Raw genomic sequence first — 27249 nt, 5'->3', positions numbered from 1 at the left:
AGCTCAGGCTCTGCTTGTGGCCAGACCCCTCACTGAGGCTGTCCCCAAGGTTCAAGGGCTGAAATATCTGAAGTTTTGACCTGTTTTTGTGTTATATATAATCACTGTGCAGATTGGGAGCTCCCCAAGGCTGAGAAGAGCATCCCAGTGGCTTCCCCAGATTTGGGAATCAGCCAAGTTCACAACTGAAATGCACACAAATTTATTGGTACCTACTGCCTCTGTTTGTAAATCATTGCCTAACCAGGGCTGAGATGATAATGCCAATTTTACAGTGATAAGAAATGACACTGAGGATGTTCTCGTGATGCCTCACCCCTGCACTGCTTTTCCTTTCAGTTCCTTTACTGGCTACAGCTCTTCTAGATGCACATTGTAAAAGAAAATTGTCCTGCAATACTTTCCAGGGTGGATTTTATCTACCAGGAAATCCAAGTTTTGGTGCACATCATTTGCAGTTAACAAATCCCCAAATGACATGTGCTGAGCTAGAATGTGAGGAGATCACAAGTGTGGGTTGAAGGCTTGAACACACACAGTCAAACGTGGTGCCAAAACTAGCATTGTGAAAGATGTACACACAAATGTAGGGCAGGAGGAGGTTTAAACCCTGGCCACGTGCAGGTCAGCCTCTTTCTCCATCAGCTTTTAGCAAATAGAAGGGTTTTTGAGAGATAAAACATAGCTGTGATTTAGATCACAGGTGATGTGATGATGAAGGTGCCAACCAGAAAGGCCGGAGCTGCTCCCGGCGTCTCGAGGGATGGAAAATCACTGCCAAAACATCTCTGGTGGCTTTTGCATGGTCTGAGCTGGGTCAGACTCCTGCAGGGCTGGGAAAGATTTCACCAGCCTTGTGGCTGAGCCCCAGGGACCAGCGTGGAGTGTGGGTGCTGAGGCAGGACAAGGAGCACAGCCCTGGGACAAAGCGCTCCCCCAACTCCCAAATGAAGAATTGGGGCTGCATGGCAGCAGTGCCTCACATCATCACCAAAATGAGACAACTCTGACAAAAATGTGAGGGAATGGGCATCAACCACACACAAAAACTGAGAGTATGGGTTGTACTGCCAGCCAAGGTGAATGAAAGAAATTTGTACAGAAGGGGAAAATTTCTGCTGTTACAACACATCTCACAAAGGAAAGGCATAACTAGAAGGGATTTTTGCTCCTCTCCTTTTGTCAGTCTTTCTATTTAAAACTTAAATTTTCTTTATAAAGTGTTCTATTCTTTATTTTGAATTAATATTAAAATATTTGGCAAACTATGGGCTCTTAGAAGGTGGAATATCCAAAACACAGGGCAAATCTCAGAATGATAGCAGCTTCCTGAAGAAGAAACATCTAAGCACAGGAAGTGCTCCACAAAGTTAATCCACCCAAAATTTTGGTGAAATAATGTTCTGGAGAAGGAAAGAGTTGGTTTCAGGAAAGCATGACCTTACTTGAAAATACTGCAATTTCACTTTTGGAATTGTTCAGAAGAGACTGCACTGAGTCCATCAAAATAAATATTACATCCTTTCCTGTTCATGTTTATAGAGGGCAAAGTTGTCATCATAAAGTAGGGAAAATAAAGATGAACCTTAGGAGAGATATAAACAATCTTTAAAAAATCCAGTATAGTTATAAAAAAATACCTAAAACGAGGTTGTTTCTTGATTCTAAAAAAAATTTAAAATATTTCTGAAGCCACAAGGAAAGTGTGATTTTTGAATTACCTCAGGGGACTGAGCTCAGCTGGACAGCACTAGATTTCCATGCATGGCCATTTCAGGTCTTTTTTTGAAGTTATTTTTACAAACGGTAGAAAAGGACACTTACCCAAGACAAACAAGCTAATTTCAAAGCAGCTACTTCCCGAGAGAGCTGGTTAGTCATTAACAGCTAAACAAATAACACAATACCGTGTTCGATAAAGTTCAGAAAAAAAAACTCAACCTGTCAGTTCTACTGCGTGAATCAACACAGAGCCCAAACAGGCGTTGGTGGCTCGTTTGTAAAATTATATTGAATTTTGAGGATGTTTGTGCCGCTTCAAAAAGTGAAAAATATCTTGTTGTTCAACAGGAAGTGACAAAGTGAAACATCTGTGTTAAATGACGTTTCTGGAGTCGGATGGGAGATGGAAACCTTTCTGCATGAATAAGATCCAGTCTATCTGGAGCTTACAAAAACTATAAATATTGAAAAGCCTTGATTTGGGGACAGCCAGAGCTTTACAGAAGGCAAATTTAAATTCAAGTTCCTGTTCCTTTGGGCCTTTTAACTTTACTTGTCTCCTGACCTCCCTCCATGCCCCACAATAATAAGTCTAATCATTTTATATTATAGGTTATATCCCTACTGAAACGCTGATTTCTTTTGATGAGCCAGTTAATGAGCAAATGTGAAAATCCCACCTTAATTTCACTAAGCTTCTTACCAAATTAAAAGGCTGCCAAAACTCTCCAAGGGGGGATCGCTAATGTTGGAATCTCATTCAGTTCCACGATTGGTTTGGTGCAATATCACCAAAATGCCCTTTCTTTATTGCTCAAAAGGAGCAATTGATTTCACAGAATGGAGTTCACTTTATGTCAGAGTCCTTTTGGCTGCAGAAAAATGAAATTCCACACAAAGCACTTTATTCCTGCGAACGAAGCGGAAGTCTTGGCGTATAAACACTCCCGCCTCCCAGCCAAGTCCTTTTGTGCCCTAAAAACTGGTGGACCATCTTGGTAGCCAGAAAAGGAATACAAAGCTAGCAATGATTTGGATATTGCTTCTCAAATCCAAGTTCCCAGGACCAATTTAAGCAGGGCACACGGTCACGGACAAATGCCATGTGGGACAACGTGATTTCCCGAGGATTAAACATCAGCTGAAGTCGTATATGGGAATGAAACACACATTTGAACGAGAAATATGGGTAATTACTCCTCTCATAAACAATAAAGCAGGACAAACCCAGGGAATGCCATGGAAACCTCCACCAACATGTGCAAAACCTGGTGGGCTCTTCAGGGCACGACGCTCAGCCCGTCAAAGAGAAGAAAAACCCAAAACCGGCGAGCGAAGGGGTCGCGTTTCAGCCCAGGCATAACCACGGATGCAGCAGAGGTTGACAGGTCAGCTGCTTAAATATTACCCCTTCCACCCTTTGCCCCATACCTCCCACCAGCCTTTCCTCTGTGCCCAGCTTTATGACAAAATAGCGAAGCTTATCCCAAGGAAAACGAATAAAAATCTCACCGGTGTTATTGGGGAGCACGCGGAGGTTGTCGAATTCCAGCATGGTGTAAGAGGAGTCCAAGGAGTCGACATAATCTGGCATATCCATGTCCATGATGGACTGACAAAGCTTCATTATTACTTGACAACAGCGAGGGAAGTGGCAGAAACGGCCCCGCTGTCAATCACGGCCAAGGTTTCCTCTGCAAAGAGAGACACCCCGCTCCTTGCGATGACAAATCATTACCCAGCTCTGCCCGCAGTCCCCTCCCCGTGCCAGGACAGAAGGGACGAGGCCAAACCCTCTGGCAGAGTCCCCTCCCTTCCCGGGGTGCATCTCGCTCTCTGGCTCCTGATAAGGTGATGCAGATAAGGCCTAGGCTCAAACGCCTTGGATTGCATCTTCGGGTCAATACAGCCCCGTTTATGGCTGCTCCTGCACAAACATTTTGAGAAGGGCTGAGGAGAGGCCATTGCCCACATGTGTCACTCTCCCAGGGCAGAGCAGTGGCCACTTCCCATCACCCATTGTCACCTTGCTCGCCTCCCTGCCCTTGTGGAAAGAGCAAATGGTGTCACTCGACGCTCCTGGGGACAATAAATCAATGTCACACGGAACGGAGACCATTAAGGCAGGCCAGCATTGAGAACCTGAGTTATTTCCATGAGGCTCACACCTTGAGTTGCAGCTGGAAGGGGAAAATGAGGCTTCATTCCAGCTGCACACATGGTCTGACCCTGCTCCACAGGCAGGAGGTGACTTCCACCCTCCATCCCTCTCACCTGTGTGTCCCTCCTGACTCCAGGCAGCCCCAGAGCTCTCTGTGGGGAAGAGCTGGGCTGTGCTGGTGAGCTGTCATCGTGGAAGGTTCAGATGATGGCACATGATGGAAATGGAAAAGGCTGGGAGGAACTGGGCAGACTCCCTCACAGATGAGTGGTGTTGCATTTCACACTGACCCACGCCTGGCTTTTCTGGGAAAGGCCTGTGATACAGAAATTCAATTCCAGTTTTTCTCCCACAAAGCCCATTTGGTCTGGGTTTGGTTTTTTTTGCTTGCTTGTTTTTTAATTTACTGAGTTTTACACGGACCAGCTTTTTTGATTTACTGAATTTTACACAAAAGTTCTTTCCTTGTTAAAGCTCATGAGCTGTGCTTCAAAAGGCTGGAAATAAAACTCAGCCATGCAAAGCCATTCAGCTTGGAGTGATTGGTTCATTCCCACTTTGATCTTCCAGATGCCCTCCCTGACATTACAGTTCCCTCTGCAGTGACGTGGTTTTGTGTCAGAGGGTCTTTCCTCTCCATGAGCTGTTCTCAGAGATCCAGGTCAACATCCTGTTGAATCTGGAGGAAAAGAAGAGTCTTGAGAAACAGGGAGATGTGTTGCCAGAAAAGGAGCCTTGGCCAAAAGGATGGGGTTGCCAGACTGCCTGAACTCTCACTGAACCGAGGAGTGGGCTGGCCCTGTGGATCCCAGCAACCTCCAAATAGCAAGAAATATTCCAAAATCTGAGTTTTTAACTGTCTTCATTAGGTTAATTTGATTTAACCCCCATTTCACTTTTTGTTTTAATATCTTTTTTCTTATCCTGGGGTTTTACAGTGGACATTGCAACGGGTTAAGTCTAGATAGGCTTTTCCTCTATAAAGATCTGGTGTAGAAACTTTTAGCTTTCTTATCGTTTCTGGGGAATAAAATAATATCATGTGCCATATTTTCCCTTTCCTTCTTTCCCTTTTTAAGGACATGTTGTAACCAGTGGGTGCACAAATGACTCCTTGCTTAGATAAGACATTATGTTTTTATCCTTGGACTGTGCCCCAGGCTCCCAGTAATGCCAGCATCAGCTAAGTTGGGATCTGATTACTCGTTCTTGCCTCTTACTCAATGTCAGCCTTGATTATTATGCCCATTAATCTGACTTTTTTTTTTTTTTTTTTTTTTTTTAACTGAGCTGTGGGCACAATCCTGCCTGATTCTCAGCACTCTGCTCCTATTACAGCAAAGGCTTTTCCCATTTCTACAACTCTGGGTTTGGGGGTTTTTTTGTTTTATTTTGTTTTTTCTTTAATGGATTTCTCACCATTAAAATAGCCATTTTGGTATTTACCAAGCTTTTGGGCAGCTGTGGCTCAGAGAGGAGAAATCTGGGCTCCTGCCCTGATCTTGTTGGCTTTAGAGATCTCTCAATGTTTTCCATCCCTCAGTACAATGTGAGAGTTGAGGATAATTTCCAAGGAAATTTATGGGATGAGGATGTGCTTGGACAATTTTCATACTGGGAATGACAAAAGGTTATAGAGCAAATTTCATATTTCCAGGACCAGATTTCAGCACCACATCCACACTGATAATCAGGACTGACTTGTGGAAGGTGGTGTTGGAGGGACAGAACGTGGCATTTTTTTCCAAACAGATGTCAGAGCTCTGTTCCAAACCACTCCAGCACAAAAGCAGCCCTGAAGATGGACAAAACCTCGCTGAGGTTTGAGCAGCTTCTTCTTTTTCCTCTGCCTGCTTTCTTACATAATTTTCTGAGTCACAGCTGCAATTCAACCAGAACCTACTCAAGGCTGGGGCTGAGTTTTATCAACATCAGGAGAAATCAAACTCACTCAGAGGTGGCCTCACATCTCCTGAGCACTGCTCGTGTCACAGTGAAGTGACAATGGCCCAGCCAAGAGCCAGGAATCTCCAGCTGGTTTCTCACTGGGAGAGATGCAGATGGAGAGAGCACTCAAACCCTTCCCAGACTGTGGCTACAGCAAGGATGGATTTGAGTAGAGATTTGTGACCAACAGTTTCTGCTGACACACTTGCCAAGGCTGCTTTCCTGGGGTGCTCAGGCATCAACTCACCTGCACAGGCACCTGGGGTGGATAACCAAAGGCAAAACTGGCTGGTACAGCTCAATCTTCCCAGTTTGGAAATGGATGTCAGTCCTCCTCCATATGGACATAATCCTTTTTTCAATGTGTTTTCCATTTATTCCTGTTTTGACTCTGAGGCTGGATATAGCTGGAGGGTGCAGGGGAAAGGGGAGAAGGGAGGAAGAACCAGAGTTAAGTTTAATAAAAATAATCTGAGTGCTCAAAGTTCGAGCTCTGGGAATGAATCAATGTGGATTCTCCTACATGAGGGCACGGGGCAGGATCTGAAGAACACATGGTCCCAATAAGACAACAACTTACTCCTAGAAATAAAATTCAGGTGTTTTTGGGAACTCGTGTTAGACAAGATAAAGTGCAGCAAAGATAAGGGCGCTTTGATTGATTAAGAGAGAACACAAAGTACTGCAGGCAGGGCGTCAGAAATAACATTTCTTTGGCGAGGTAAGTGCTGGGGGAAGATGTCTGCAAGCCATGGAAGTTGCACATCCATCTCTGGAGGCTGATTTTAAGGGGAAGTAACTCAATGTTGCATATGGGGAGAGGTGTCTGTGAGACTAAAACTTAATGAAGGACTTGTTGCTATGCAAAATGGTGAGGAAGAAGTCACTGGATGTATTTTTGGAAGAGAAATTTTCTTCTTTTATTCTTAGAGAGCCATTTGAAATCCCCTACCACTGTTTTGAAATTTTCTCTGACTAAAATGCAGCAATAATTCTATTTTTGTGAACTTGCAGGGTTCAGGAAAAGGATTTTTATGCAGTGAGCATAAATCCATCAATGATCAGGTGGTTCTCAAAAGCAACAATAGTCATAATATTACCTACCTGGACAGGTGGTGTCTGGATAAAAACAATAATTTAAAGACAGAAGGCAGCAAGGCCCTTTTCTAGGTATAATGTATAATTAGAAAGAGTGTGCTTCTGACATTATAAGAAGTGTGAAATCATATCCTTAACATGTAATTAGCATGGCAGACATTTCAAAGTGATCTAGACCAGATGTTATTAAATCAGCTCCCTCCTTTCCTGGGTGCACTTAGATATTTGTGATACACTACACAGAAAAGATTTCTTTACATTTTCAGGTATTTCTTATTACAATGAACATTCTATTTCTACATATTGTGACTGCCACTGTGAGGGTCTCCTTGTTCTCCCAGAAAGATTTTGTCTGTAGAGTGATTATATTCATAAATAAAAATAATTTAGGAAATTTCTCAAGTCCAATGATGGACGAGGACCTGATGGACACGGGAGAGCACCACCCATCATGTAGGAGGATGGAGAGGAGAAAAAAAACCAAAAAAAATCAGGATCTTCGCCTCCTTTCTCTCCAGACAAACTTATTTTGCTTTACTGCTGCCAAACACATTCATTTATCATTTACTCATTTTGCTTTAGAACAATGAGGTTTGCTCTTCCATAACAACCCTTTGGAGTAAATAGAAACTTAAACAAGCTCCAATCACTATGCCAGAAAAAATTATTTTACAACAATTTAAACAAACAAGCAAATAAACAAAAAAATACCAAGCAAACATGACATCCCCCAAAAAAACCCCACAACAACAAAAGATCAAACCCAAACCAAATTAAAAAACCCTAAAAAACTCTTTCCACCAGGTTGAAATGATGAATTCTGGTCTTTACACACAGTCCAGTACAAATCTCCCAGAGACCCCACTGCCAGCAGTGACTTCAGGTTGGCTAATTCGTGAAATTCCCATTTATTTCACCCAATGTTCAGCACAGATGAAACCTGACTTGGATTTGGGGAATAACTCTGAGATGTTTTACATTTTTCTGATGACCAAAGGTCAGGCTGATGACTTGTTCTTTCTGAGTTCACTTAACTTTTGTTCTTGGCTGCAGAGCACTTGGCCAAGGCTGGAATTTCAGAAGCACAAAGGGCTCCTTTTGATTTCCAAATGTGAAGCAGCCTGAATTTCAGCTCTGTTGAGAAATGGGAGCTCTGGGAATAACAACTGGATTTGCAAAGATGTAGCCACAGGTCACTGATGATTTAGAAATAAATGCCATTTTTTGGACACCTGAGTGAAATCTGATTAAAACCTCATTTCCCCTACATGGGGTCTAAGACTTTGTAAAAACCTGTCTCTGCCTGGCAAAGCCAACACCTGATGCCTCCATGCACCAGTTGGAATTTCTCTTCTTTGTTTTCCATAAGCAGAAGTAAATTCTCAGAAATAAGAAATGCCTGCCTGCAATATTTTTGAAAAAAATAATATTTTTCCTCACATTTACAAATACTCCTATCAGTGGTTATTCCTTGAGAATATTTCAGAAGACTTCTTGTCTCTTTTCCTTCCTGGAAAAAGATCAGCTGATCAACACTTGAATTATAGAAAAACAGCAACAAGCTTCATTTAATACTTTTTTGTGGAAAAAAAATTGTTGGTTTCATTTGCAATTGAACTTTGAAGTTCACTGTAGGGAAGACAATTAAATATCTAATAAAGAACAAAATATAAAGTACCAAAAGAACAGAAACAAAACATTTTTTTTCTTATTTTTGTTTGCAAATATGAGGCAAGGTACCAGTTTCTGACTCAAGTTTGAGACCCTTGGAAACATTTGGAAAGTAAAATTAAAATTATCTCTCAGGTAAAAAAAAATGACAAATTTGTGGGAACATCACCTTCTGTCTGAAAAGTTAAGAATTTCAATGGAGATCATATCTGGTACAATCAACCCATGAAAATATCAACTTGTTTGTGGAACTCTACCTCATTCACCAAAATTAAGATGGACTTACTTCATTGAATTTATATTGTTTCACAAGTGAGATTTTAGCAGTGTTTCACTCTAAGGGAGGGAAATGTTCCTTTTCCAGTTATTTCCTACAAAGATAGCAAGTTTTCCCTAGGCTGGGCTTACAGGGGAAAATCCAAACTCAAATAATTGCAAGAGTTTGGGCTGAGCTCTGCTCCATGTCAGAACAATCCATCCCAAATTCCTCCAAACTGCTGATATATCCAACATTGAATAGAAACTGGAAAACAGCTTTGGAATACGCTGTCCAGAGATCCAAAATATGGAGAAGAAATCATAAAAGAACCAAACTTCCATTTTTCTCCCCTCATTCCCCTTGGGATGGGTTGTTCATCCTGGTTTTGTCACTCAGGGAAGTAGGAGGCTGCATCAGAGCCCCTTCTCCAGATCACCACCACTCAGTTCAACTGATTTTCACCATCCCAAGGTGAGATTGCACATATGGATTGGAAAATCAATATCTCTGCAGCTCCTGGAGGAAAATTGGCATGTCACAGAATTAATAATTAATAAAATCGGGAATGCCCTTCAAGGCCATGGAGTCCATCCATTCCCCCAGCACTGCCAAGCCCACCAGCCCCCCCACATCTCCAAGTGCCACATCCACACGGATTTTAAATCTCTGCAGGGATGGTGACTTCACCACTGCCCTGGGCAGCCAGTCCCAACACTTGATAACCCTTCCCATGAAGAAATTTTTCCTACTATCCCATCTCAACCTCCCCTGGCTCAGCTCGAGGCTGTTTCCTCTCCAGAGGGTGATTCATCCCAAACTCACACAGGTGTCCAAGAGACCTCGGAGGAACTGCACAGCAATGCCAGCCTCCCCCCACAGAGCTCACGGGGACCTTAGGTGGCTTCCACTCAACCTGAAAATTTTATGGAAGGTGAAGTCACAGAAAATAAACTCCCCCTGCCAAGAATGAAAATGACACACGGAGCCATCAGGAACAGGGTTGGATTCCTCCACCACGGGTGACATCGGCCCCTGACCAAAGCAAACAGCAAATAAATAAAGAGCAAAGGGTAAACAGCAAATAAATAAGAAATAAAAAGCAAATAAATAGGAGATATCCCAGCCTGAGACAGGGCTGGCAGCAGGGGAGGAGAGGGGAGCCAGGGAGAGCATTACCTCACCCACTATTGCTGGAGTAGGCATGGGACTCCTCTGCAGCACTCCAGGTTTTGGCTTTTCCTGCTGCAAACACTGTTGAGTCAGGAGTAACCAGCCTTGAGGAGAGGATTTGCTGTGACTCCCACGTCCCCTGTGAACAGCATTCCTGCCACCTGGAGCTTTTTTGGCTGTGGTGTTGACACTTCTTCAGATGTGTCATTAGCTCAGCTGAGGAGAGAACAGAAATGCTATTCAAGCCCCAGCCCCAGCGTGGGAGGTTAGGAGTGCAAATCCTTGCCTTGCACTGAAAACATGATGAGTGTTTTATGTTGGTGTTGTGCCTCCTATTTTAGGGAATGCCTTTGTCATGTTACCAGCCCTTTTCTTGCACATAAAGCATCATTTTTTAAGGGGTTCTTCTATCACAGCTATACTCATCTATTCTAAACTGTAATCTCCCACATTCCCAAAAATTAACTCAGGACTCAGGTTTTGACTTGTATCTTACAAATCCCTAGTTCTGGGTTTAAAAGCATTCATCTTATCCCTTGTTTTTCTTTTGTAATTTAAGATTTCTGTGGTGGACTCTGGATCCAGTTTTCTCTCAATGAAGACTCAAATGTCACCAAAATTCACCTTTTCCGGTTGTAAGATGTTTTTCTAAAGCATTCTCCTCATTGTCTTCACGCTGTGTTTTTGTTTTATGAGATAAACCAGCAGATTTTATCTCAGAGAATCACCAGGAATGGGTTGACCTTTGACTGTGATCACAGGAATCGTCAGCAGATTTACAGTAAAGTGAACAACACTCCTTCCAGGGAAATGATGCAGCATTTTTGGGGGTAGTTTTGATTTCTGTTTCTTTCCCCCAGATTTTCTATCTTTGCCATTCCTCAGACAAGTTAATAATTCAGAACAAAGGTGGAATTCCTCCAAAATGCTCCATTCAGTGTTGCCTTCTAAGTAAACTAAGTGCAAATATAAAAAATTCAGAGGGAAGACAGACCATTTTTTAAAACCAAAATAAAACCCAAAGGTTAAATCCATTTTTTATGCAACAATCCATTATATATTTGCAAATCTGGCCTTGCAGCTCGTTCACACACACACAAACACTTTGCTGGAGTTCAGCATCAGGGTAAAAGGGAGAAGTCCTCAACCAACATGTTAAGTGCTCTGGAGAACAACTTTCCATTTCTGCAGGGGTCTGGAAAGCTGAAACAGGCACAGACCTAAATAAATATTGATTTTGTTGTTGTTGTTGTTTTTAATGATGGATTATCTGAAGTGTTTATTGTGTTGAAATTGATGCAGCTTTGGAGTAAACTTTTATGAGTTATAATATCATCAAAGGGGTAAAGTCAAGAAGAAAAATGAGAAAACCTGCCAGAAAAGATCACAGAATTATAGAATATCCTGAGCTGGAAAGGACAAGAATCACTGAGTTCAGCTCCATCAGGTGCAATAGGTTGTTCTAGAGAACTGAGCCACAGGACCAATCCCAATTTTTTATTTTTTTTTTTAAACAAGAGGTGAGAAACCCCAGTAATTCTGGGTCTCACTGTTTGTCTGTGCTCTCCAGATCTGCACCCATCAAAAATACCCATTTCAGCAGGACATGCAGAGATAGAAAATGAGACTCATTGGCAAATCTTTAATCCAGCACTGCTGCTCAGTAGCTTTTGCTGTGATTCCTTCACAAACCAGAGCTCTGAGGGACATGAATGTGAATGTGGGGAAGAGATGCTGCTGATGGTTGGGTGCATTATTGTACCCTCAGAGCCTGCAGCACACTGCACTGTGTGAATCATCTCTAAAAGGCTCCCAGGCCTATATCCCATGGAGAATTTTCCTTTATTTTTTAATTTCTAGTGAGGGATATTTTTTAAAAATGCCTTAGGGACCGTGGAGAAAGCAAAGAATTATAGATGCAACATAATGATTCATTTCTGTCCATAAGAAAAACATTGTTCATCAATAAGACTCCTCTTACTCAACCCCTGGAGTTTCAGGATTTTGTGTTCATCTGCTGGAGAGGGCATTTGGTGATGGCTTTAAACTGCAAAAATTTAGGTTTAGATGGGATATTAGGAAAAAATTCCTCCCTGTGAGGGTGGGGAGAGCTGACACAGGGTGCCCAGAGCAGCTGTGGCTGCCCCTGGATCCCTGGCAGTGCCCAAGGCCAGGCTGGATGGGCTTGGAACATCCTGGGATAATGGAAGGTGTCCCTGCCCACGGCCAGGGAGGGAATGGGATAATCCTTAAAATCCCTCCCAACCCAAACCATCCTTCATAATCCAAAATGACAAGTTATTTTAAAAGTATTTGGGGAAAATTCAGGGAGATTTTCCTGTCTAAAAGATTCCCCACCCCCCAGAACAAGGCAGTAAGCAGACACACTGACGTGTGGAAAGATGCTTTTCATGACTTTAAATTGAAGAAATTATTGGAAACATCCAGCTATATTTTCCCCTAATATCCATTTTTGAATACTTCCAGACTGTCTTACTCATAATTGCTGCTCTCTTAGTGGGTATAGCAAAAGCAAGTGACTGTTTGCCAAGTGACAAACACACATCTCCAAAGCCCTGAGTCTCACAGATATTTTCAGGAAGCTGTAACCCCCTGATAAATCCTTGCAGACCACTGAGATGAATAATATTTGTGGATGCATTTTTGAGGTTGCCATACTGGAGAGGTATTTGTGGCTGTGGGCTTTGCCACTCACATGGAAAAGTATGTTTTCCCTATATCCATCCTATAGGCTATATTTTGCACATCTGCCTTTAATTAGAAGCATTTCATATCTTCAGGAATATGTGACATCAAATGAATCATTTAGGAATTGGACTTAACCAGCAAATTATACATTCCTCTGGTTTTTTTCATTCATGAATTGCCAGTGTCAAAATTCCCTCAGGGCAGAGTTTTTAGGAAATCTGGTGAACCCAAATGTATGGCAAATGTCACAGGCTCAGGGAGAGATCAGACCAGCATTTTTACACCATAAACCTATTTACTACAGCTATTTTCCTACTGACACATGGAATAACCTAATCTCACTCCTCCTGTTTGTTTGGGTTCTCTCCTCCAGACATTTCAGGGAAGGAATGGGGAAAACAGCCTTCAATCCTGCAGGAGCTCTCCCAGCCAAGCTTCCTTTCTGATTTCAGTGATGTTTAGAGCATTGCATGGGGCTGTTATTCCCTGGTCCCTTGCTCAAACAGGTCACTGTGGCCTCCCCTGTTAAAAGCTGCCTGCCAATTATATTTTGCTCCAGACCAGAATTCTGCACAAAAACACCAATGAATTATTAGCAGAGGGAAAAACTCTTTATTGCTCTTATTTAGACCTCAGCAGCACTTAGGGGATGGGAGCTGCCAGCCCAGGTGCTGCTCAGAAATGCTGCAAGGACATCCCTGCTGATAATAACTGCAGCAGAAGGGAAGAGGGAAACCAGAGCAGCTCAGTCCCACGTGCACATCTTCCCCACCAAATAAAGCATCGTGAGAATCACCCAAACCTGATCTCACTGCCTGCAGAGAGTTTAATCAGCTAATTGTTTTAATTGGAAGAGGAGGTGATCCACAGAACTGATTTCACCATGAGAATGAATGGAACAATTACTGAAAATGATTTAGCAACATCTCATGAGCCAGTGGAGTCTCCATGAACTCAGAGAGAAACACCATCACCAAGCACTGGAACAATTTCCTTTTGGCCTGAGTTTCACTGATGGGTATACAAGGTAGACATAAAACAAATTCCCTGTCACTCTGCAACTCTGTTTTCCTAATTTTATACAACAGCTCATCTCATCTTTCTCCTGGACATGTCCAGCCTTGCTGCTTTCTTCCAGTTAGGAGTTTCTAACTGGCTTTGGCCCCCAGGAATAACAACCAGCCTGGCAGCCACAAGCAATTTATACTCCACAGTTGCAATATTCTCTTTATGCACTTACGTTTTGGCCCATTTTTCTCTCTAGGAGATTATGCAATGCTAATTACATTCATTTTTTTTCCAGGAGAGTTGATAGAAACACATCCAAAGGCATATTTCCCCAAGCAATAGCCTGCTTTAATAAATTCTGGTTGCACTGGAAATATTTGTATTTTAATCTGTAAAACAGAGATTAGGCAAAAGTTTCTATTATTGCTTAAGCACTTCAAGCCAAGAAACAATTCCATTGTACTTTAAATTAAATATGTGATTTTCATGTCATTCTAAAGGAGGGTGGATACATTTCTTTCCCAAATGTATGTTCCAGTTGTATATTCATGAGTTTACATCACGATATTAAGAAAATAACCAACATTTTCTGTGAGCACAGCAGGTGACACACCAATGCTTTGCTAAACCCCACACTGATGATCAAGCATATTAAATATTTTTACAGAAATTTAAACTAATACTTGCTTGAAAAATAAATGCCAGACAAGAGCAATAAGGATAAGGGGCTTTCAAAAAAAGTAGTACATGGCAAAATGGATAAATTAAATAATGAAATCCACACTTTCAGAAATTATTTTTCTATGTTCTCTTAGCAGGCAGATCCATAGACATTGTGATCATCTATAGACCATCAGATTTACATACTGGATAACTTATCCCAGTAAGAAATATCCACAATTTAGAAATCCCTTCTCTTACTTCTATGAATTTCAATCTACAGCAGCAGCACAGAAACCAGCTCACCTAAAGCAGGGTTATTCTGGATTTACCATCATTCTGAACAGAATCTCTCCCAATTAAATCCACCCAGAGCATAAAGAAATCCTGCTGGTAATACAAAAACCATTTTGCTTCATTTGCTCTCACTCAGCATCAGCCATGGATACCCTGGTGGGCATGGAAACATTTCCTGGTGCAAACAGAGCCTTTCCAAAACTTTGGACACCAGCTATCAGTTTGGCTTGGCTAATCGAACAAACCCCACTTTAAAAACCTGGCTCGGATGCTCAGGCTTTGCTCTTACTCAAGATGGCAGCAGAGATTCTGAGTCACTGAGCAGAGCTGGCTGCCGGCTTCATTTTCTGCACCTCTAGCAGGGCTGTTCCCCGTGCCTGGAAACAGCTTTGTCCTGGAATGGAACAAGGCAGAACCCAATAGAAAACCAAACCAGGGAGGCAGGAGCTGATCCCGGATGTTCCTCACCGTGTCCTGTTGCTCCTGGCCATCTCCCCTGCTTTCCACACAGGAACACATGATGTTTGCACAGCCTCCTTGCAGAAATGACTTGTCTCCAGGTTGCAGCATCAGAGAGACAGGCCAGAGGAGTATCCTGGAAAAGGAGAAATGGCTGATGTGAAACAGATGTTTTCCCTTAATTGCTTATTGCAGAGGCAGCCCAGTAACTAATCCACCTGCTGTGTTCCCACAGGGATAATTACTCACCCCGTGCTCCCAGCCAGCTGAATTTATGTTTTCCACGCCTCATTATATCCATCTCTGCCCAACAACATGCCCCAAAGTGCTGCACAAGTGCCACACTCATACAAATGCCCATCTCCTGCTTGCCCAGAGAAGCTGTGGCTGCCCCTGGATCCCTGGAATTGTCCAAGGCCAGGTTGGATGGGGCTTGGAGAAACCTGGGATAGTGGAAGGTGGATTAGAACAAGAGGATTTTTAAGGTCCCTTCCCAAAACCCAAACCATTCTATGATTCTGCAGCTCTAGGTACAGTTAGGAGTAGAGGCATTTTCAATGTTACTTAGATATAGAGATTCACATGGCAAGTCGGGTTCTCCAGAGAATCTGGAGATATTAATTAAAAATAATATTATGGTACATGTGAGAGGGGAGCTTACCAATCACAGCAGTAAATAACTCATGTCTGAAATCCCTGTTTCTTCTAAGACCCCTTTTGCCATAGGAACTGATCAGAAACACACAGTGAAGGCTTCTGAATATCCAGGTGATGTTAGTGCTTATTTTTAATTTGCTCATACATTGCTATTCTAAGTCACATTCAGCACAGAGCAATGGTTGATGTTTACCCATCATTTCCCCCAAATATTTCAAGACTTGCACTCAAAGGTGATGCTCAGCGAGGAGAAAAGCCCTTGGTAATGAGTTCTGATCACGGTTAACACGCAATTAACAATTAGAAAAAGTTAATTGAATGAAGAAAACCAGAAGTTTCAATGGATCTCTGCTTCTCACCTAGACCTTGGAAGCAGGGGCAGCCATGTGGGACTGGATCCTTCCTCCCTGCCAGAGGAATTTGTCTTTGATGGAGTGGCTGGTGCACAAGTGATGGGAGGTGAAAAATTGTCACTGACTGGACTTGATAGGGCTGGAAACAGAACGTGACCTGGGCTCCAAGCTTGGTTCTGCTCCTCGTTAGCACAGCCTTCATCTTGCCTTCTTTTCCAGGGAGCTACTTATTTCAGAGCCTCAGGCAAGAGCCAGCACCAGCTGCAGATAATTTAGTCCTACTTCACTAATGTTGATGTCTCTGGATTTAATATTGGCTTTTCTGGAACCCTGCTATTGCTCTTTGGCTTGGCGAGGTGGCTCAGGTAGTTATCCTGAACATAATATTTTGTTAACCAAGCGGGTGCAGATTTATTTCAAATACAAAACAGGAATCTGCTCATCCAGGACTAACAAAGCTCCCCCAAACTCTTCCCCTGCTGGATGCTCAGCTGCCCTCAGCTCTGGGGAACATCTTCAAAAGCCTTTCAGGCTTAACTAATGCCTGCTGGAGCAGCAATCAAAACCCAGATGAAGTCCTCGGAGGGAAAAGGCAGTGGCTGGAGAGATGGAAGTGGATGTGCAGAGAGCAGGGGCGAGCCCTGAGCTTTGTCAGGGTGGTCACCAAGGGCTTTGCTCAGTGGAAGAGGCATCCAGGTGCAGCCCCCACTGCTCTCCCCATGGCTCCTGGGAATACCTGATCCAAGGGAAGCTGGGAGGGAGCCCAGATAAAGCCAGTTTTGAGAAGAACACACGATAAAAAGCTGAGGCACACCACAACAGCATTTGCTCACACCCTTGTGCCTGGGGACAGGCACAAACCCTGAGCTGAAATCCCTGGCAAAGCAGAAATCCAGAGGGAGATTCAAAGGTTGTCCCTTGCCAGACTGGCCATGGAATATTTTCCTGCACTGCTGCTCCTGAGCTCTGTCCAGGGGTGTTCCCAGCCCTGCCTTGCCTGTTGTTTCTCTGTGCAGGAATATTTGGGACAGAGGGACACCAGTGCTGGAAAGGAGATCCCAAATGTGTCCCAAATGTATAAAAAGCATGGATGTCATCCCAGGAGCAGGACAAAGAAAGACCACAAAGAGACTGAAGAAATCTGCACTTTAAAGCAACTTTAATTTACCAGTATCCCCTCAGACCAGCAAAATCAAATTTAAAATATCTTTTTGCTTTAATTTCAAACAGTTCAGTTTGGTGCCTGCCTTTCACACAGGTCTGGTGAGAAATGTTGGTGTGATATATATATCACAAACTGAGTTTTTCCTTCAAGCCTCTCAAAATCTCCTCTGTTTTATCAGTGGCTGCTGTTACATCCAGTTATTTATGCAGGTAGCTGCAGTCCCATTACTTGCCAGTGGCATGGAAAAGCCCTGGAATTAACCCAGCAGTTTTGATGTCTGCAGTAATTGTAGTCTGCCTCCTCTTTCATGAAGAGAAAAATTTGCTACAATACTCAAGATAAAACAAATAAATCCAATATAAAAGCCCATCTAATTGAATTAAATGAAAGTTGCCTCTCAGACTGCCCGTTCTGTGAATCACATTATCTTCATGTTTACTGACTCTTTGACAGGAATCTAAATGATCCCAAATTTTATCAGAATAAATCAACTAACAAAAAAAAAAATCCCTTCTAAAAAGGACAGGCGTTCTTAGCAGTCATCTGGAACAGATTATTCCTCTCCAAGTAGCATTGTTGATACTGAAAGTGTTGTAACAATATCCTTTTCTAATGTGGTTCTGCTCTGGCTCCATCCATAATAAAATCAGTTGATACCAAAGAACCCACTCAGCATGACAAGCTCCCCAAAACCTGGATTATTTGTGTAAGACTCTCTGAGCTCCACGATCTGATGAAATTTATTTTAATATTTTTAAAAAAGACCAAGGAATGAGCATCACCTAATCTGGGGAAATGTTTTTGCTGAACCATACACCCTCCAAGTCCTTGTAAATCCTAAACACCACTAAAGAGAGATGGAGACTGGAAATCAAAACAGTTTCCCCCGTTTCCAGCCTTGTAAAGCCTAAAATAACTGCACCTTTTTTTATTTTCTTGAGTATATATTGTCAGCTCTGCAGTGTGGCAGCATTCAAAGGTTACAACAGATAAAGCAGAATGTGTATCAGTCTAATAAATAAATGTCAATCAAAGAACACCACCTTTACACCAAGATACTCAGAAAAATCCAATAATATTGGGGACTAAAACAAAACTACCCAGCAGAAAGAACTGAACACTCACCATTTTTTAGCTCAATTATTTATACAGGAGTGCTCTGCCAGGATCCCAAATAAAGGCATTTCTATCACATTCATGGTGGTCAGTGCTGGGAAGGTGCCTTCTCCTTCTGAAAACATCTCCACTTGTGCCACCTGACAGATATTTGTGTCTCATTGCTGGGCACTTTTCTGTCTCAAGCCATAAAGAAGCGATCAGGGACAGAGAGACGAGGATGGCAATTCCCTAGGAAAATGGCATTTCAAATTATTGAAGTTCTGTGATTTTCACCCTATTTTTTCCTTTTCCCATTGCTCACTCACTGATGTATGAGCAGCTCCTGTCCTACTTATGCAAGCTCAGTTTCTCTAGATGTACACATTCGTGGTTACACCAAAAAAATAGTTATTCTTTGTAAAAGAAGCTCCTCAGAACTTCGTGGGGAAAAACAAGTAAAACAACATCACAACAGAGCCTGTTAGATGCTGGACATTACCAGTTCCAGCTGTTCTATCAGCCAAACACTTCCAAACTATTTAGCCCAGAGCAGCATATCTCAATGAACGCTGATCAAAAAAAAAAAAAAAAAAAAGAAAAAGAAAAATAAAGAGGGGATGAGAAGAGTCAGAGCCACTTCAGAACTCCTTTGAAGTCTTAGTGCTCTCCATCAGTCTGCTGTTCCCCGAGGTCAGTGGGCTGCTCCTCAGCCCAAATGCCATCCCCTGACAGAGAGCTGAGGAGCCCTGGGTGCTGCTCTGCATTGCTGCCTGTCCACACGGAGGAGCAGAGCCCGTCATCTGTGAGAAGCCACAAAACCAGCGACAGGGTTTTGTCCCTGTGGTTGTTGGCAGCTGCTGGGACAAAACAGGGCTTGGAGTCACCCCAGGGCTTGGGGTCCCCTCCCTGCAGCCCTGCCACCCTCGCTGAGAGCCAGCTGGGAGCCTTTCTTCTGGTTCTCTTTGTTGTCTGTGCTGCCTGATAGCAGAGGTCCTGCCAACCTACAATTAGAAACAAGAGCTGTGCCTTTGTGCTCTGTCTGCCCAGAGATAGGGCAGTAATTGATGTAGCCAGCATGCCAAGGACTTGCCAACAATGTCAAAAGCAAGTTCATAATAAATTGCTCTTTTTGGGGCACTTCCTTCACTTGCCAATGGAGGAAAAGCAAAGAAAAAATGACAAAGAGCCCTGCTCGTTTCCTTCAGACAACTGTGATTTATTACAGGCGAAGCGAGGAGGATTCCAAAAACATTACTCCTATAAGGGAAGGTAACTCAATCTCCAGCAAAAATAAACAGCCATGTTTAAATAAACCTTCTGAGAAGTGCTACTGCCCTTTTCCCTGGAAATCGGGGGAGCATTTCTTTGTCCTGATATTGTTCTGCTGCGTGAGACGCTGTCCCAGGGATCTCGTCTGCTTTGGGTGGCCTGGTAAGCCATCAAAGGATAAAAGGCAGAGAACAAAGGGAGGAATAAAAGTATTATGAGCTGCAGCTGAAGTGCCTGACAGATGTTGGGTTGCTGCTTGTGGGAACTGTCCTCCATCCCTGGAGCAGAGGGTTCACCCTGCTCCTGCCCAGGCTCCTGCTGGGGAAGGATGGGCAAGGTCTTTCCCCAGCACACCATCCCAGAGGCCACTGCTCAGTGGATTAGGGGCTTCCCCCAGCTCTCCCATGAGCAGTGAATTCAATAAATCACAGCAACACTTAGGTCTCATACCCTGCAAGGGTCCTCACAGACTTCAGAGCTTTCAGCAGTACCGACAAACCCAAGAGCAACCTTCCCATGGCTCCCAGGTCAGGATCCAGCCCCTCTGCACTGACCCTCTCCAGACCTTTTTCTCTCCCTAGTGGGAAAGTTGGGAAGGTTAAATATCACCTTCTTTCCTCCTCTCCTGCTTTGGCACCAGGATGGCAAATTGCTCAATGCAACCAAGAAAAGAGAGTTAAAAAGAGTTTGGGAACAAATGAAGAGCTTCCAACGAGAAGGAGAAGGAGAAGGAGAAGGAGAAGGAGAAGGAGAAGGAGAAGGAGAAGGAGAAGGAGAAGGAGAAGGAGAAGGAGAAGGAGAAGAAGGAGCCATGGGCATCCAGCCTGGCAAAGCTGCTGGAGAAATGGTTTCCAGCTGCCCACTGGTTTAAGTCCTGCTTTCCCTCCCTCTCACACACAGCACCCCAGCCTCTGAGCACGTGATGTGTGGAGAGCCCCAGGAAAATGCCCTTGCATAACCCCAGGGATTTACTGCCTCAACCCAGAGTGATCCCCAGGCACACCCTCTGCCTGCTCTGCTGCTGGCCTTGCTCTTTGCTGGACTTCCTTATTCCAGAATCACTCCTTAATTAACACAAGCCATTAGGAAAATTCCCTGCAGTAATGTCAATCCCATTCTCTCTACTGAGATGAGACATAATTAATGACACAAGACAAATTAGTCATGCAGTTGCTTGGGTTTGTAGATCTTTTAGATGGTGTGAACACATCACTCAGACTCAGGGTGGATTTTTTTATTGTGCTTTATGAAGTTCATCAGCAAGAGAAAGGTAATTAAACCAGCTTTTTCTATCACACTTTAGTAGGATAAAGGAGTGGGGGAAAATAGCAAGACTTGTCTTTATGGATTTCTGTGATGATGAAAAGGCTGGCAAGGATAATTTACTCATGAATTAATAGTGATCTGAGCTGCTGTGATCAGCTGACAAGAGCTTGCCTGTAGCCTCAGGCAAATCAGGCAGGGTTAAATCCCTGAGGAGCCCAGGCAGCTGGGACATCAGAAGTGCAAAGCAGGCAGTGCTGCCAAGGCTCCTTTTCCAGCCTGTGGAGACAGCAAGACACCTTGGCCCGGGCTCCAAAATAGCTGGCATGGCACTCGGGGAGCTGCTGGCCAAGGGAAAATGCCACGGGAAGAAGCCTGCCTGCAGCCACAGCCTTGCAGGAATTGGGTGCTGGCTCCCAGTCTCAGGCTTATCCATCCACAGCTGGATAAACGCCCTGAGGCAGAGTCCTGAGGGGAATCACACCCTCACCTCCTCATTCAGTGCTAGAGGAGTCACCTTTGAGGTGTGGGACATCTCCCTTATCCCTGGGCCACGAATTCCTCCTGTATCCCATGCCCTGGTGCCAGCCCTTGTCTCTGCTGATGGCTCAGCTCTCAATCAACTCTCCAGACTGAGCTCCAGGACTAAAAATGCTTTGGGAACACCCTCCCCATATAGCCAGGGATGCTCATGGTCCCAGGGTGGGCATGAGGAGATGGAGATCTGTGCCCTGGTGCCTCAGGAACCTCCTGGTGGAAATGGAGGTGGATTTTCAGGGACTTTCTAATGGGCAAAGCCAAAGAGGGCAAGAAAAAGTCTATAGATTAAGGTCTATACTTTGGGCTGGGACACACTGAGTTAAACCACGATCAAGCAACGTTTTCCATTTGTGACTTCAGCCCTAAGTGCTCAAACTCTTTCTTTGGGAAACCCAGCTCACCACCCCCAGCCCCTGTGAGGCAGGAGGTCCCTCCTGAAACTCTCTGCAGAACTCCTGAACCACACAGCCTGCACAAATAACCCTGCAGGAAAGCTCCATCTCAAAGCAGTTTGCAGTGAAAATAAAACACTTCAACACTTCGAAGTACATATCTGTATGTGTTGTTGTGATTTTCTTGTGTCATTTCCCAGATTGATCAGAAATGTACTATTAAAAAAAATTAAAAATATCTTCAGGGTGGTCAGGAAAACCCCACCTGAATTATGTTGTCTGGCTTCTCAGCCTGGGCTCCTTTGGTGTGAATTGTGTCAGACATCCTAATACAGCTTCAAAGGAGACCCCTGAAAATACTCAGGAACCACCACCATAAACTGACTGAGAGAGTATTTTAAGAAGTATTTTAACAACTCAACTGAAATACCTTTCACAGACAGATTCAACACTGAGCTACTACTTTCCCCATGGGATAGTTAGGTTTTTTTCCACACCAAAAATTCAACACTTACACTTTTAATCCCTGTTCTTTCTGGCAGCTTTCACATTTCCATCATTTGGCAGCACAGCAAGGATTAGGAGCCTTCCTGATGTCCCCTCCTCCCTGAAAAAGGACACATGGTTGAAGTAAACGTTTTGATTGTAATATTTGGGCACACAACCAGTGGGGATCTCTTACCTGCTTTGTTGTCACTTCTTGTGCTTTGCCTGCTGCACTGATCTGATAAAATCAGAGCCAATGGAGCAGATTTATATCAGAGAGGACTTAGCTGGAAAGTAGGATCCTCTCCCCATAACCATTCCCTGCTTCTAAGGCTGTGGGAACAGAACATGGAGCTCCTTAAAGGAGAGGAAAACAGAGGAAAGAAAACACCACGTCTACCAGGTAACAGGGATTTCTCTGGACTGGTTAGAACAGGGAGCACATCCAGGTTGCTGTAAAGGTTTGGTACCTCCTTAACATTTTTGGTTCAAAAAGTACCTCTTAGTCTGGGCCTTTTTGGGCAGACCACCACAGGAAAGGTGAATGGAAATCCACTGATTAAAGAGTGTGCATTTGCAAAACTAAGAGATATCTGGCAGCCATAAAAAGAGCTGTAAATCGATATTTCATATCTGGTCACACCAGTGGCCATTAGCAATTTGTGATACTCTCACGTGCCTGGTCCATGACATCTTTTATGACTTTCTCTGCAGATTTCCTCGGAAGTGTTCAAGGCCAGGCTGGATGGGGGTTGGAGCAGCCTGAGATAGAGGAAAGTGTCCCTGACCATGGCAGGGGGTAGAACAAGATGAGGTTTAAGGTCCCTTCCAACCCAAACCTTTCTGTGATCCCGTGATATTCCCAGGATCTGAACACTAAGGGTATTTTTTTCCATAACCTCAGGAAATTAAGGCTGCCTGGACAAACCTGCATCTCCCACAGCACTGTGACAAAACCACGGGAAAGGCAGAGCTGTGGGATTGCTGTCTGTTTCAATAAATCCTTCAGAAAAAGCCAAGGTTTCATAGCTGAGTAAAGGCTCAGACAGGGTTTTCTCCCAAATTACCTCACCTCTGCATTCCCAGCTCCTCCAGGCCACTCTTCAAGCCTGCCCCAAGACAGTTCTCCAGGTGATACAGCCTTCTCTTATTATCCTATTACTACATTTAAAACTTCCATCTCCTCATCACTGCCACAGTTTAAGTAAATTTAAGGGCACAGGTATTTTTTAGCTGTTTAAGAACATTTACTGATGGAAATTTAGATTTCCCTGGCACTTGAGTATGGGGTTTGAAGCTGTAAAAAATTTAATTAAACCACTTAAGGAGGAATAAAATAGGACTAATTGTTGTGCCCCAGCTAAAAGTAACTTGGCTGACATCACCTGGGTAGCAAACAGAAAACCAGAGAGCCTCACACATCTCCCACACTTGGCTGGAGAATTTGGTACAAGGAAAGACAAATTCCCCACTGACCTGGATGAGTCTGTGCCCTCTCCACATCAGGAACAAGGACTTTAAAGTCTCTCAGACCTGCCTGACCTTGAGGATGATCTCTCCTGTTTAATTTGACTGCCCTAAATCTTGGGAGTAGAACTGCAATTTCAAACTGGTAATTACTTGGCAAGTAAATAAACTACAGCAGTGCTGGACTCTGAAAAGTTAAACTACCATGTGAGCTTTCATTAAGTACTTTATTCATACTTGTTTTCCAGAGAAATCCCCCAAATTTGAATTAAAATAGAAGAGTCAGCAGGAGGAGAAAGTGCAAGCTAAGTGCAAGATATTTCTTTTACTTTCAATTGCTGCATTAAGGACAAGAAGCCAAGAGGAAAATATTAAATAAACACTGGGAAATACTAAGGTTTTGCTGTTTCATGACAATTGTTTTCAGATGGATAGACATAAAATAATCCCACATCAAACTAACTGTGTCTGACATGCCTGCCACCAGGTATGGTCCAAGAGAGGCAGATATGGAGGAAGTGGTGAAAGGGAGGATAAATCATTTAACCAAAACCCACTCCCAGTGCCTCCAGTCCATTCCAGTGAGCAGTGAGGGTTGTTAACACCCACACCTCTCCATTCAGGGGTGTTTGGCAGGATTTTCTTCCAGCAGCATTCCTGAAAGGTCACCACTGACAGAAGCATCCTGCTGTAAAACCTGTCCTCAAACACCTGCAGAACAAACTGGTTTTCCACAAAGATCCAAAGCTGGACTGGGCAGGACGATGCTGCACATGGCACCTGTTGAGGAGAATTTTTGATAACTCATGTCACCCCTGATAGGATTTTGATTTTTGGTACCTCTCATTTTGATAGGAATGCCATCCCTGAAGTTGCTCCATCTCTGGAAGGGAGAGTCTTGGCCAGCACTTGGAAGTGCTAAACCTGTTTAAAATTAAAAATCGGCCTGGAGGAGCTAATTCAGAAAGGGATGTGAATTCCAGGGAATAACAATGGAAGATCAGTATTCCTGTCCCTCACAGCTGCAGGAGGAAAAACCCAAGTTCTCTCTGCTCCAGGTCATCAGTTTCAAGACATCCAGGAAACAATCTGCCCATGAAGTTGGGCAGGACCCTCAGACACTGAATTCCATCCTGGAGAACAAACAATAAGGAGAAGGAATTTCTTGCCTTGCCTTTCCTGAAAGCTGAAGTGCTGTTAACCAGCCCTGCTGAACAACAAACCCACGATCCCATCCCACACAGAATCTCTGGATTCAGCAGAAGCAAACCTGGGATTTTGTGATTTCTGTCTCCAGAGAGGTGCCCCCTTCTGACCTCCCCAGCCACAGGACAAAACACAATTCATATTCTCTAATACAGCCCTTTGAGGAGCAAAGGAAGACATTCCTCCAAGACTTCTGTCTTCCAGGAATGAAAACATAGATTTGCTCACAAGGTTCTTCCAGGGACAGCAAAAAGAAGGAGAGTTGGAAAGGCAGGAGCATTCCCAGCAGGTGAGGTCCCTTCTGAGAGATCCACAGAACCCATGCCAGTATTACCACAGCTTGCATTGAATATTTCCTTTTGGCAATGAAATTTAAGGCTGAAATCTGAGCTCTTAGGACCCTGGTAACTTGAATGCCACAACAAAAACTCATCTCTGTACCTGCTCTTTATTAATACATATATGAAACATGAAGTATGAAATATCTGGGCAATATGAAGGCTGAAGTCAGATGTTCTGTAAAGTCTCTTACAACCCAAATCATTCTGTGATTCTATGAAAAATGAAAATTAGAAGTTGCAAGCAAAATTCTGCCCATGTTCTGCAAGCCACCTTCCCTCTTCCAGGTATGGAAAAACAAAAATCTCCATGAAAACCTTCCCCTTCCATTGCCCTAACTGTGCTTGGAGCCCATCCAGCAGACCACCTCTATTCCTTTATTCTGGAATTTCCTTTGGAAGCTGAAGGAGTTTTTTGGAGTGGGTTTTTTATTTTTTTCTTTTTGCTGTGCTATGGATAAAACGAGTCCCATGCCTCAGCAATCTCCTATGCACTGCAGGACATCCTTGTTATTGCAGCTCCTCCGTGGGATGGCAGGAGACAGGATCAGGAGAAGCACAGTGGGTGTGCAGGAAGAGCAGGGTGACCTCCAGCTCTGCTCAGAGATGGGTGTTTATTGCTTTCCCGAGATGATAGAGCTGAGCTCAGTCCCTTTCGTGCCAGCGCTACTGAACCATTCTTATTTCCTGTATGTGGAGGTGGAAATGTCATGCTTCAGCCCTCATTTGCTTTTTTAATTTTTTTTTTAATTTTATTTTGTGGTTTCCATGTGCTAAAACTGCCTGGGAGATGTGTCCTCTGTAATGGGGAGCTGCTTTCATGTGAGCTACAGCAGTGCCAGCAGTGAAGGTGTTACTGGAGGAAATGTTTTTATTGCCAGGATTTCTTCTGTCTCTGGGGCTGAGGCACCACAGCAGATTGTTAACACAGCTCAGAGCAGCAGCAAAAACCCCCTCAGAGTTCCCTGAGCTCTGTAAAAATGGATTGGTGCACATTTATGACCTGCATGGGGTTTTGTTACAGCACACAAGTCTTGGTGCAGAGGATTAAAACCCAAAGCTGAATCTCTTTCTGTCTGCTGCATCTCCCAGGAGCCAACATTGGAACAAATGACACTCCTGCAGCTCCTTCCTGGCCAGAGCAGCAATTTAAGCCCCTTTTTAAAAGAAACAAACTGGCTTTAGTTTCCATTTGAGTCAGGGCTGATTAACCTGGCCCTCTGCTCTTCACAAGGACAGCAGTGACATCCAGCAGCAGCAAGAGTCACCAAGGAGGATCCAGGCACAAACAGCTGCCCAAGATAAGTCCCAAAACCTCAGTTATTCCCCTGGAACACATGGGAATAGTTTAATAAATCTGGGAAATTCTGTGGAAGGGAGAGCTGGAAGGCAAAGGCTCTGAGCCAGAGTAAGAACTTGAGCAAGGGGGCATTATAATGACATTAATATTTATTATAATTACTTCAGTAATTGTATTCAGGGAGATGATTTCTACTTCTTTTGTGTTGGATATAAAAGGTAGACTTCAGTTTATCTGCTTTCAATTACAACATCTCTAAAATGACAAAACCTTCAAGGCATAGAATATATCCTATTTACAGATAATTTCCCTAGAGAATGATCCACATTTATACCTTCAGAAAAGCAATTGAAGAATATCTGTCCAGCCAAATATCATCTCACCTCTGACCAGCACACCTTTCCTCTTGGTGAATCCCCTACAAACCCAATTTGGTGCTATGGAAACAAAGAATTGACCCAAATCCTGTCACTCTTTCTTAAGGCAGGCCAATTGTAACAAAACAATTGTCATAAAGATTTCAGATATCCTGAACAACTCACTGAGCTGCTGAG

At 43.5% G+C, this 27249-nt stretch overlaps 1 protein-coding gene across 3 annotated transcripts in view; it reads right to left on the bottom strand.

Annotated features, from left to right (window-relative positions):
• The window catches only part of LOC106852088 (hepatocyte nuclear factor 4-beta-like), a 45108-nt gene extending 22595 nt beyond the window's left edge, over nucleotides 1-22513 (bottom strand). The window contains exons 1-6 of one of the 3 annotated variants that reach the window (XM_088172083.1): nucleotides 22414-22513; nucleotides 15171-15297; nucleotides 10035-10244; nucleotides 6078-9890; nucleotides 3997-4562; nucleotides 3235-3416 (exon numbers count right to left, since the gene is read on the bottom strand). In XM_088172083.1, the coding sequence (XP_088028209.1) occupies nucleotides 3235-3349 (115 nt within the window). In that variant the 5' untranslated portion in view covers nucleotides 3350-3416; nucleotides 3997-4562; nucleotides 6078-9890; ... (1 more) ...; nucleotides 15171-15297; nucleotides 22414-22513. Of the gene's footprint in view, nucleotides 1-3234; nucleotides 3417-3996; nucleotides 4563-6077; nucleotides 9891-10034; nucleotides 10245-14711; nucleotides 14824-15170; nucleotides 15298-22413 lie in introns of those variants that run through there. The other 2 variants (XM_088172084.1, XM_088172085.1) reach the window with 2 other exon arrangements.
• Nucleotides 22514-27249: the final 4736 nt, after the last annotated feature.

This window comes from Sturnus vulgaris, chromosome 12 (assembly GCF_052056855.1).
Source record: "Sturnus vulgaris isolate bStuVul1 chromosome 12, bStuVul1.hap1, whole genome shotgun sequence".
NCBI classification, from domain to species: Eukaryota; Metazoa; Chordata; class Aves; order Passeriformes; family Sturnidae; genus Sturnus; species Sturnus vulgaris.
The sequence above is the reverse complement of the archived record's forward strand: the minus strand, read 5'-3'. Positions and strand labels throughout refer to the sequence as shown.